General features: G+C 44.5%; 1 protein-coding gene across 3 annotated transcripts in view; it reads right to left on the bottom strand.

The window, feature by feature from the left end:
• Positions 1–12,168, bottom strand: part of COL4A6 (collagen type IV alpha 6 chain) — a 457,507-nt gene that overhangs the window by 168,968 nt on the left and 276,371 nt on the right. For all 3 annotated transcript variants that reach the window (XM_033945312.1, XM_033945314.1, XM_033945315.1), the window contains exons 7-9: positions 11,290–11,358; positions 4,316–4,351; positions 840–902 (exon numbers count right to left, since the gene is read on the bottom strand). In XM_033945312.1, coding sequence (XP_033801203.1) covers positions 840–902; positions 4,316–4,351; positions 11,290–11,358 — 168 coding nt within the window. The remainder of the gene's footprint in view (positions 1–839; positions 903–4,315; positions 4,352–11,289; positions 11,359–12,168) is intronic.

The raw sequence follows: 12,168 nt of genomic DNA, 5'->3' as shown, positions 1-12,168 counted from the left end.
TGAAATATAGCATTTAACCCTTTCATATAACATAACAACCACTTACTTCTCATCAACATCTTATGTTATCTTTTTCACCTTCGCAGCCTTGCACCTTTGTAACTCAAAGCGCAATCTCCTTTCTCTTCTCCTACTTATGCTCTGAATATTGTCGACTGTATAATGCTACTCATTGTGAAACCATGTAATACACAGCCCTGTAACTCTCCTGTTACTATCACTTGATGTTCAATGCTATACTCTGTAATTCGCTGTCTGTACAGTTTCTCTTCATTGTAAACCGCCTAGAAGTCGCAAGATTGTTGGCGGTATATAAGAATAAAGTTATTATTATTATTATTATAATCATGGCATGGAAAGGCTATACAGGTAAATATTAACTATGGGATAGGATATTCAGAGTTCAGGCCTCAAGTGCCACAAAAAATTCCGGTTTTCAGGATTGATTGATTTACCAATCAATATTCAAAGCGATTTAAGCTGGCCAGCGAGAAGTCACTGGACCGTGCTTCTGAATATTGGCACCTGCAGGACATTTCAAAAGTGGGCTGGAGAAGGGCACCTGAGGCAGAGCTGGGAAAGAGCCAGAAGGTGGTGCTGGCAATATTCAGAGCTGGTGTCCGCAGAGCTAAGTGACCAAGCAGGAACACACAAAAAAGCAGTTCTAAATTTGGTCACTAACTAGGCGGGTACCAGTGCTGAATACTGGCTAGCAATTACATAGATGTCAGTCGTAGCCTGAAGCTCAGCATCCCTCCCCCCTCCCCCCTCAGCATCAGCACCCCTTCCTTCCATGAATTGCTTTAAATGAAGGATCAGCAGCAGGCTGCTTCACTTACTGGGACGCCCGGCAATCCCCTGGGTCCTGCAGAACCTTCTGGTCCTGGGAAACCTTGCAGGCCCTGTAGGGATAAGTGTCATTGAAAACTGAATCCAAAGACAATAATTACTTACAGAGCGCATCGTGCTGCATTATTTATTGAGAATTATATTAAAAATATACATTAATCCCAAATTCTGAGTTTCCTCGTCAAGCATTAAACAAATGGCAACTATTTCTAATGTGCAGAGGAACAAAATATTTTCAGGGAGCTACACAGTGGAAATCAGCTGTAGAAATAACGATTAGTTCAGTCTTTGCCAAAACTACGTTCTAGTAGCTGAAGCCTTCCTGAAGAAAACGTAATCTTAGGTGACAATAATTTTGAAAGGATTATCAAAAGCCAACGTGAGATTCCATAAGCTTTTCAGATTTCCTAGGTCATTCCAGAACCAATAATCATAAAAAAAAAAAAAAATACCACAACTTATCAGATTTTTTTGTCACACTGACTCTCACAGCGTTCGACTATCACAGGTGGAAAAAATCCCCCAAGGCTGTCCAGATAGGTTATATGAGCTTTTATCAAACCATGAGACGTAATAATTATTCTTAATGAATGAACACCCTGTGTATGTTATGTCAGGAAACACTGGCCTTGATTCTATAAATGGCACCAAATTTGTAGATGCCACCGAGCGCAACTGTCACTCATCCACTAGGCACCGTTTATAGAATCACCAATGGTGGCGCCTACGACTGCTTAAGACGGTGGGTGTTGAAAACCTTAGGCGCACTCCATCTACGCCAGGGTTTTCTTGGACTAAATAAGTGCCCTAAGTCAAAAACACGCCCATAATCCACCCCTAACCTCGCATATTCTAGTAGACACCGAGGTAGGCGTCCACCAGCTAATTAATTTTCAAATCGCTTTTTAATGGTGCTTTTCAATTAATGGCACTGATTAAAGCCTAATTGAATAATTAACCCCTCATTCTATAAAAGCGAAGCGCTGTTTTTAGTGCCAGCCATGGCGGTAACAGCTCCTACGCTCATTCTATCAGCGTCGAAGCTGTTATCGCCACGGCCGGCACTAAAAAACAAGCTACAATTTTGCAAAAGGAGGGGGGGGGGTTAAGTTAGCGCCTAGATCAGTTCGGTGTCCTAATATAGGTGCTTAACGTCAGGCCTGGGCCACTGTGCTCGCTTCTACCTACTTAACTCAAATGACTGAAGTGATCACCCTGCATGTTGTGTGTTAATCAAATCCACAGCCCTCTCCAGTTGGGCGGAGTTATAACTATTTCAAGGACTCTTTTGCTAAAGGGCAATAAGTCCTAATGCATGCTTACCTCCGGATTCTATATATGCTGCCCGCAGTTACTTACGTGAATATGGGCATGTGCCTAATTTACATGCGCAATTTAATTGAGTAACGAGCTAATTAAGGGAGGAATTCATTAAAGGACGCTAATCATGTTAGCACATGCCAAACACTAAGGATGCCCCGCGAGAATATAATAGGCATCTTTAGAATTTAACACGCACTAATCGTTAGCGTGCACTAATGCGGTTAGCGCCCTTTGATGAATTCTCCTTTCGGCGTCAATAACTGGGCGCTAACAATCATTGGCCTTAATTGCCAACAATTTGGATTTGTGCACACAACTCGCTATAAAGACGGGTGCATTTTTTTCTGCATGTGATTAAAAAAAGGGCGTGGCTACGGGAGGAGCGTTCACTAAAGATGTGCGCAGTATTTTAGAATTCCAGGGACCAAATTTGTACTCCACTGTGTCATAAATGTGGGATGGGAAGTCATACTTTGGGACATGCTTTTTGGTTTTGTCCCTTTATTCAGCACTTTTGGAAGCGAGTAATATCTTATATGTCAGAATTAATTGGAAGATCCATTTTGTTTTGGATTTACCAGAGGCTTTTGGACACTTACCCAAGGGGCATAAGACGCTGTGTAGGAAGATGAGTTTTTTGGCAAAAAAATGTATTCTTTAATATTGGACGATCCCTGACCCGCCAAAGTTTTGGCATTGGAGGAACCAGTTACATCAGTTGGCCATCTGGGAAGCTAGAGATGCTGGAAGGACTAGGAAGCAAAAAATGCTGTTTTTGCAGATCTGGGATCCATATTTACAAATATTACATCCTAAAGGTCGAAATGCAGTTTTAAGTTGGGTATCCTAATTGGGTTTTTGTTTAGTAGGATTGGCGTTTTGACGAGATGGGGTGGGGAGGGGATGTGGAGAGTATTTATATGTGTTTGTTATATTATTTTATTATATTTGATGCATCATTATTGTATTTAGCATTTGTGTCTTCAACTGTATTTAATGTTGTTTGCATCAAAAAAAATGATTTAAACCTAAATACTTCAGAGGAGGGGGGCATTAAATAATTTCTTTATGCAGACAAAATTAAAGGAATTGATAAATGTTGTTTTTATGGAAATTTTTAACTGGATGTCTCAACATTTTTTGAAACTGAAGCCTGATAAGACAAATGTCATGTGGGTATAATCCCGCCAATTAGCTCAGCAGGGCTTCATGATACAGATGTTGTATTTCAATATAAAATAAAATTTGGGGGGAGTCTGGTTGGATTCAGGTTTTGACAATGGAAACTCACTTGAATAATTTGGTCAAGAAAGTATGGCTGACGTTGACATGTTCTCAGTAATGGCCCCGCAACTATGGAATACCTTACCTCATTATATAAGAGAAGAAAATGACTTAAGTCGCTTTAAAGGCAATCTGAAGAGTTTTCTTTTTAAAGACGCTTTTAATCTTTAACTATGCTTAAAGTTCATTTTAGTCCTTTCTTATTTTTTACTTTCCCCCCTCCCTATTGTCCTCTCCATTCATGTCTTCTCCTATATTCTAATAAATACAATGGTAGTGCTATCCTTCTTACCTTATGTATCTGTCAGTCTGTAAGTCTGTCAGCTAAACCCATTATATTCAATGACTAAATTGATATATGCTTATACCTTTTTTTAAATTTGTAAATTGCTTAGTAAAGTAAATAAGCGATTCATCAAGTCAAAATAAAACTTGAACTTGAAACTTATTACTAAGACTAAAATATTTTTTTAGAGAGACATCATTTTCAACTTATTATTCGGGTATTTATACTTAAATCCCTGGATTATTATAGCATTTGTTCACTGGGACTCCCAGTTAAACAACTGCAAACCCTGCAAAACACGTCCACAAAATGCTGCAAGATTGATTTTTTTTTTTTTTTAAACCCACTATTCTCTTCAAAGCTGATTTTAAAAATGCCTTCTCCATTTTTTTGCTGCACCTGTGACGAGCGTTCCACGGTGGCCGAATTTTGAGGGCAAGAAAGCGCAGCTACAAATCTCCTGTGCCCTTTGCAGGATGCTGGGATTACGCATTCACACTCAATATCGTTAGGCACAGGGAACAAATTACAGCTGTTTCCACTAAGAAAGGTGAACATTAAGGTAAAACTTACGAGGCCCCCATCCGATCCACGCTGGCCGCTCTCACCCTAAAACACAGGTTACAATAAAATCACCAAAGGGTTTATCACATGATTTTCATGACATGTTAAAGAGCTTTCATAAATACTGAAAATGCAAAATAAGGGTTCTGGCGGCCATGTTACAAATAAAGATCACATTTATTTTCCACTTCTATGACAGCTTGAAAATAGAATATCATCAAATCCATTTCTCCCAGCTTCCTAATGCAATAACAACCCCACCAAAAGCCAAATTCTCTTAACTCATTTTTCTGTTTTCATTGCAGTGATAAAGTGCTCCGTGAATGCTATAAATTTGATTGATATTAACTTGAGCATATCATAGGCTGTTTTTGATCTCCTTAATATTTTTAGCTGGTGTCGCACTGGTCATTGACTGCATGGCTCACAGGCTCCGGCTAAGACTTCAGTAGGATTCAAGAGCTTAGACAACTACCCATTTTCCCCCTATATAGGCCGCGGTCTATACATCGGTTTTACAGCCTAGTTATATGGGGCGGCCTATATAAAATTTTTGTAATCATCCCCCCCCACCCCCGGTACCTTTTTCAGAGTCCCCCTGGACGGTGAATCTCCAGCGGTGCGGGGGGCAGCCGCGATCTCTTCGGCATCCGGCCTGCCCCCGCACCGCTTGCCGAGTGACTGTCAGTTCTCACGAGTCCCGCGAGAGCTGACGTCGGCCTTTCAGCAAGAGGTGCGAGGGCTGGTCGCAGGGCCGGATTCTCCTATAGGCTAACTAGGCTTCAGCCTAGAGCCTCAAGATCAAGAGGGGCCTACATTCAAATTGTTAGCAAAATTAAAATTACACTATTCTAAAAACAGTGAACACTAAAACACTGAACCGAAAATAAGGAGAAATTCTACGCTTTGGGATCAGAACCGGCTCCGGCCGCAACGGGGCGCCGACTCGGCTTCTCCCTTTCTTTTTCTCACCCTGGGAGAAGGATCGGGGAGGGAAAGACGTCAGTCCAGAAACAGCTGGGCAAAGCCCAGCCCCGCGGGGAGAGAGACAAAACGTGGATCCGTCAGGACAGGGCGGCCCAGACTGGCATCGGAGAGGGGGTGGGGGATTTAATGGAAGGCAGGCAGGCAGGATGGCATGGGGGGGTGATCAATGGAAGGGGGATGGGAGGCAGGCGGGCATCGGAGGGGGAGTGAGGTGAGGAAGGACGCACTGGGGCACTATGGACATTGGAAGGGGCAATGTTGTGTGTTATATTTGATTAGTTATTGTTACAAGTACTATATATAATGCTGAGAATAAATGTCCAAATAAGTGTTCTCGACTTTTTTTTATTTATTATCCGTGTCACATTTTTTATAAAGGTTAGTACAAATAACAACATGTTTCATTTAACATATTGATATATATCCCAGTAATGATGCATTTTATTATCTCTCATGTAATTTAAAAACTTAAAAATGGGAGGTGAAAGGGCCTCATAAGTGGAATAGCCTAGGGGCTCTTTTCATCTAAATCTGGCCCTGGCTGGTCGGATGCTGAAGAGATTGCGGCTGCCCCTGCACCACTGGAGATTCACCGTCCAGGGGGCTCCGAAAAAGGTACCAGGGGTAGGGGAGAAGATTTTAAAAGGCAGAGGAGGTACTGGAAGATAAGCCGCAGCTAATACCATGGGGCGGCTAATCTTCCGGTTTTTAAACATAGGCCGCCCTTTTCTGCGGCCTATGCAGAGGGGCGGCCTATATGCGGGGAAATACGGTACTATTTATCACTTGTATAGCGCTGAAAGGTGTATGCAGCACTGTACAATTTGACATTTAATAGATGGTCCCTGCTTGGAAGAGCTTACAGTCTAACCTGGACAGACAGACATGACGTATAGGGTTAGGGATTCAGAACCCAAGGTGAGAGGAGTTAGGAGCTGAAAGCAAACGAAGAGGGCCTCTGAATCTCAAAGCCTAGTCACACCTGACTTCACCATGGCTTACAAGTCCTGCACTTGTTCCCCGGAAATTCTATGTCTTCTCCAAAGCACTTCCATGTCCAATGTGTGTGGCGCAGCGGTTGGATCTACAGCCTCAGCACCCTGGGGTTGTGGGTTCAAACCCCGCCGCTGCTCCTTGTGACCCTGGGCAAGTCACTTAATCCTCCATAGCCCCAGGTACATTAGATAGATCAGTGGTTCCCAACCCTTTCCTGGAGGAACACCAGGCCAATTGGGTTTTCAGGCTAGCCCTAATGAATATGCATGAAGCAAATTTGCATGCCTATCACTTCCATCATATGCAAATCTCTCTCATGCATATTCATTAGGGCTAGCCTGAAAACCCAATTGGCCTGGTGTTCCTCCAGGACAGGGTTGGGAATCACTGAGATAGATTGGGAGCCCACCGGGACAGAGAGGGAAAACGCTTGAGTACCTGATTGTAAAAACCGCTTAGATAACCTTGATAGGCGGTATATAAAATCCTAATAAACTAAACAATGCAGGCAAAGACTCCAAAAGAAATACAGAAGAGCTTTTACTGTCTTCTTCATTATCATAACCAGTACAATTAGAGCATTTCAACGTTTCCCAGACACTAGCTTACAACATGGCAGGTGGCCCGAGACAGTTGATTAATCAGCCCAAGGTACAAACAGATTAAGGATCATTCCGAGACTGTAAACAGAGACAAGCTGTTCCAAACGTGAAAAAGTACTGAGCATTTCACGTTCCCTCTGGTAACAGCTGTAACTGTCTTCTATACCCACCTGCTCCCCATTTCACGGTTGTTTAGTTCACAGTGCCTGTGGGTACGGTCAGGATATCACCAGACATGTTCAGCTATGCAACTATACTTAACCAATTTCTTCCTCTCCCGCTCTTCCCAAATATTGCCTTGGGCATAACTTACATCACATCAGTCTATTAAGAGCAACTGAGACATATTTCTGCAAAATGGAAGTTTAAGGGGCAATTCTGTAACCTAGTGCCTGAAGTCAGGTGTCTTAACGCTGTGCTAGAGAATGACACGGGGACAAATTTTTCCCTGTTCCCGCGGGAACTCATTTTAACATCCCATCCCCCACGAGTTCTTTTCCTGTCTCTGTCCCATTCCTGCGAGCTCCGTCCTCATCTGCACAAGTCTCAAACACTTTAAAATCCTAAGTAGCAACATTCTAGAGCTCAGATTGTGATGTCATAATGCCTCATTCCACCAATGCCTAAGCTCCGTCCTCATCTGCGCAAGCCTCAAACCCTTTAAAATCCTAAGTAGCAACATTCTAGAGCTCAGATTGTGATGTCATAATGCCTCATTCCACCAATGCCTAAGCTCCGTCCTCATCTGCGCAAGCCTCAAACCCTTTAAAATCCTAAGTAGCAACATTCTAGAGCTCAGATTGTGATGTCATAATGCCTCATTCCACCAATGCCTAAGCTCCTTCCTCATCTGCGCAAGCCTCAAACCCTTTAAAATCCTAAGTAGCAACATTCTAGAGCTCAGGCTGTGATGTCATAATGCCTCATTCCACCAATGCCTAAGCTCCGTCCTCATCTGCGCAAGCCTCAAACACTTTAAAATCCTAAGTAGCAACATTCTAGAGCTCAGACTGTGATGTCATAATGCCTCATTCCTCCAATGCCTAAGCTCCGTCCTCATCTGCGCAAGCCTCAAACCCTTTAAAATCCTAAGTAGCAACATTCTAGAGCTCAGATTGTGATGTCATAATGCCTCATTCCACCAATGCCTAAGCTCCGTCCTCATCTGCGCAAGCCTCAAACCCTTTAAAATCCTAAGTAGCAACATTCTAGAGCTCAGATTGTGATGTCATAATGCCTCATTCCACCAATGCCTAAGCTCCTTCCTCATCTGCGCAAGCCTCAAACCCTTTAAAATCCTAAGTAGCAACATTCTAGAGCTCAGGCTGTGATGTCATAATGCCTCATTCCACCAATGCCTAAGCTCCGTCCTCATCTGCGCAAGCCTCAAACACTTTAAAATCCTAAGTAGCAACATTCTAGAGCTCAGACTGTGATGTCATAATGCCTCATTCCTCCAATGCCTAAGCTCCTTCCTCATCTGCGCAAGCCTCAAACCCTTTAAAATCCTAAGTAGCAACATTCTAGAGCTCAGGCTGTGATGTCATAATGCCTCATTCCACCAATGCCTAAGCTCCGTCCTCATCTGCGCAAGCCTCAAACACTTTAAAATCATAAGTAGCAACATTCTAGAGCTCAGACTGTGATGTCATAATGCCTCATTCCACCAATGCCTAAGCTCCGTCCTCATCTGCGCAAGCCTCAAACACTTTAAAATCATAAGTAGCAACATTCTAGAGCTCAGACTGTGATGTCATAATGCCTCATTCCACCAATGCCTAAGCTCCTTCCTCACCTGCACACGCCTCAAATACTTTAAAATCATAAGGGTTCGAGATCTGTGTGGTTAAGGCAGAGCTTACAGGAATGGAGCAGAGACAGGGACAGCGACAAAACTCACGGGGAAATTGAGTTCCTGTGGGGACAGGGAAACATTTATCCCAGTGTCATTCTGTATACTGTGTGTTATTTCTATCACAGCATCTTGCTGCTACTATTACTCCTAATCATTTCTAGAGTGCGACTATATGAGAGAGTGTGGCGACTCCTGCGAGAACTGACGGCAGCCATTCAGGGAGCAGCGCAGGCCTAGGCTGGAACACGAAATGCTCGCTCCTGCCTTATGCGCTGCTGGCTGTGAGATGTGAGGCAGCCGTTCAGCGAGGGAGGGGCTCAACGCGGGCCAGGAGCGCGGAAAGCTCGCTCCTGCCAATACACCACTGGACTACCAGGATTAAAAAAGGTGAAAAAAGGTACCGGGGGGAGAGGTGAGGGGGTAAAAAATTGTTAGTCGGCTGGGACAGATCCCTCCCATCCTGGCCTACCAATAGACTACCGGAGGGGGGACAGGGTGCAGAGCCTGGCAGGGAATGAGGGGGGCTAGGTGTAGAGCAGAGAATGACACGGTGGTTATTACCCGCAGCTAGCTGCGAGTAGCCATGGGTAACCCGCGAAATGGGGAAAGAAAAAATAGTGGTCACTGCAGGATGGGGACAAGGCCATTCACCACCCCGTGGAGCGGTGAATGGTCTTGTCTCCGCAGTGAAGCAATCAAGGATCGCGCGGTCCAGCAGCCCCCACACGCCCGATCGCAGCGTTTTTCCATCCCCTCCCTCCACCTCACCTTATATGCAGAGTTTGCTGGCTTTCTTTTTCGCCCAGCTGCATGCTTTCAAAAATCCGCGCATGCGCGGCTGCTCGAGTTGTTCAATCTTCTCCTCTGCTGCAACTTCCTGTTTCCGGTTGCGTCAGAGGAGAAGATTGAACAACTGAGCAGCCATGCGTGTGCGGGTTTTTGAACGCGAGCGGCTGGGCGAAAAAGAAAGCCGGCAAACTCGGCATCTAAGGTGAGGAGGAGGGAGGAAGCTGATGGAACGCTGCGATTGGGCGGGAGGGGGCTGCTGGACCGCGCAATCGCGCGTGCTCCCGGCTCACACTAGGAAGGAGGGAGTGAAAGGGAAAGAGATTCTGGGCCAAGGGGATGAAGAGGGAGAGAAAGAAACCCACAGCAGGAAAGAAAGGGGAGGACAGGCAGGTGAGCCAGATGCTGGAAGCAGGGGTGGGGGGGAAGAAAGAGGGAAAGAAGCTAGATGGGGCTGAAGAGAAGAGACACATTGGTATGGAAGAGGAAGAGAGGGGAAATCTGGACACAGGAAGGTAACAGAAACAGAGGGGAAATTATGTGCATGGGGGCATAGGGACAGAGACATAAAGGGGACATACATGCCATGGGGATGGTATATGGACACGGGGGGAGGGGGGCAATGCCAGATACATAGGGGAGATATTAGAAATGTGGAAAATAGGAACACAGAAGCGAGACTGTTTGGGGACCGAGCTCGCAGGCTCCAGCGGCTTGCACAAATTACATTGTAATGTGCCATGAAAGTAAGAGGGAGATAGATAGATAGATAGATAGATAGATAGGCCGTGCGAGAGGAGCTGAAGGGTGGTAGAAAGGAACAGATGGTGAAAGAGGGAGGGAAGGGTGGTGGTGGAAAGGAATAGAACAGACATTGAAGGAGGGTGGAGAGGAACAGACCCTGAAGGGAAATGTGGAAGACAGTGGGGAGAAGACGCTGAAAGGGAAGAAGACAGATGCCAGACTATGGGGGAGTGGAGGGAAGAAGATGGGTGCCAGACCAATTGGGAGGGGGGGGGGTGAAGGGAGAGGCACAGTAACAGAGCAAATGGAAGACGCAGAGAGAAGACACACTGTGGATGGAAGGAATTGAATGAGAAGATGAGGAAAGCAGAAACCAGACAACAAAGGTAGAAAAAAAAAATTATATTTATTTTCTTTTTCTTTTTTTTCGCTTTATAAAATAGTATATTAGTTGTGTTGATAAAAATTTATAAACAAAGCCCTGCCAGCTGAACATCTTTCTCTAGTTCAGCAGCCAGAACTTTGATTTATAAGGAAGGAATAAGCTAAATATTGCAGTACTGAGGCTTATATGGATGCTGCAGGGACGGTGACGAGGCGGTGAATGCAATGGCAGTGACAGTGACGGGGCGGTGAAGGGAATGGAAGTGATGGGGCGGTGAAGGGGACGGTGGGCCGGGGCCAGGGCAGTGACGGGGACAGATTTTTTCCCTGTGTCATTCTCTAGTGTAGAGCCTGGTAGAGAGGGGGTTGAGTGCAGAGTCTAAAAAACTAGAAGAGTGCTTGAACCTTAAAGTCTCTCCTCATTTGATGACAGTAATGATGGTTCTTAATACTACTGTTGACTTTACATGATTGAAATATTATTCTGCTATATTTTATTAAATATATTAGTACAACATTTGGTGCAGAATATTTTTTTTTCTTGTTTTCCTCCTCTAAACCTAGGTGCGTCTTATGGTCAGGTGCGTCTTATAGTGCGAAAAATACAGTATTTTAATTGAAAAGCTTACCTTTGATCCTTTGAAACCACCCCGAGCAATGGCAGGTTCTCCCTTTTGACCCTTGAAACCAGGATGACCCTACAATCCAAACCCAGGACATATTAACTGGAATGTACACATGCATTGTCCACCTGAAAATTCTTAATCATAATTTGGAAGGGCCAGAGGCATGAATGAACCGTTTTATCCTTAATCTCATCAAATCAGTTGGCTGATGACCTTTCACTCATGAAGCCCTTCTAATATCTTTCATACATTGACCAAGTTCTTAGTTCTGACTGGATCTGTTTTATGAAAGAGTTGTATCACTACATATATTGTAGGGGGATGGGCATTTTTAAAAGCTTTTTCTGCATGTAAAGCTGGTTTACACATAGGAAAGGGCTCCTGTAGGATTATGTGATCAAATACACACATATAAAAATGCAAACCAACAGGACCACACACCCTTTTACAATCACCATACATAGGCATTTCAGGGACATAATCTGAGTGAGGCAGGGGCAGATTTATAATGTACATGGAAAAAAAACGGTGACGGGACTAAATCGCGCGAGGCAATGGTGCGCCGACAACTGAGCGCAAGGTTGACGGTGCGCCGAAGAAAAGCACTATTTTAAAGGGCTCCGACAGGGGTGTGGGGGGGGGAACCCCCCACTTTACTTAACAGACATTGCGCTGGCGTTGTGGAGGGTTTGGGGGGTTGTAACCCCCCACATTATACTTAAAACTGAACTTTTTCCCTAAAAAACAGGCAAAAAGTTTGGTTTCAAGTATAATGAGGGGGGTTACAACCCCCCAAACCCCCCACAACGCCAGCGCGATGTCTGTTAAGTAAAATAGGGGGGTTCCCCACCAACACCCCCCCGTCGGAACCCTTTAAAATAG

This window comes from Geotrypetes seraphini, chromosome 5, assembly GCF_902459505.1.
Source record: "Geotrypetes seraphini chromosome 5, aGeoSer1.1, whole genome shotgun sequence".
NCBI lineage: Eukaryota > Metazoa > Chordata > Amphibia > Gymnophiona > Dermophiidae > Geotrypetes > Geotrypetes seraphini.
The sequence above is the reverse complement of the archived record's forward strand: the minus strand, read 5'-3'. Positions and strand labels throughout refer to the sequence as shown.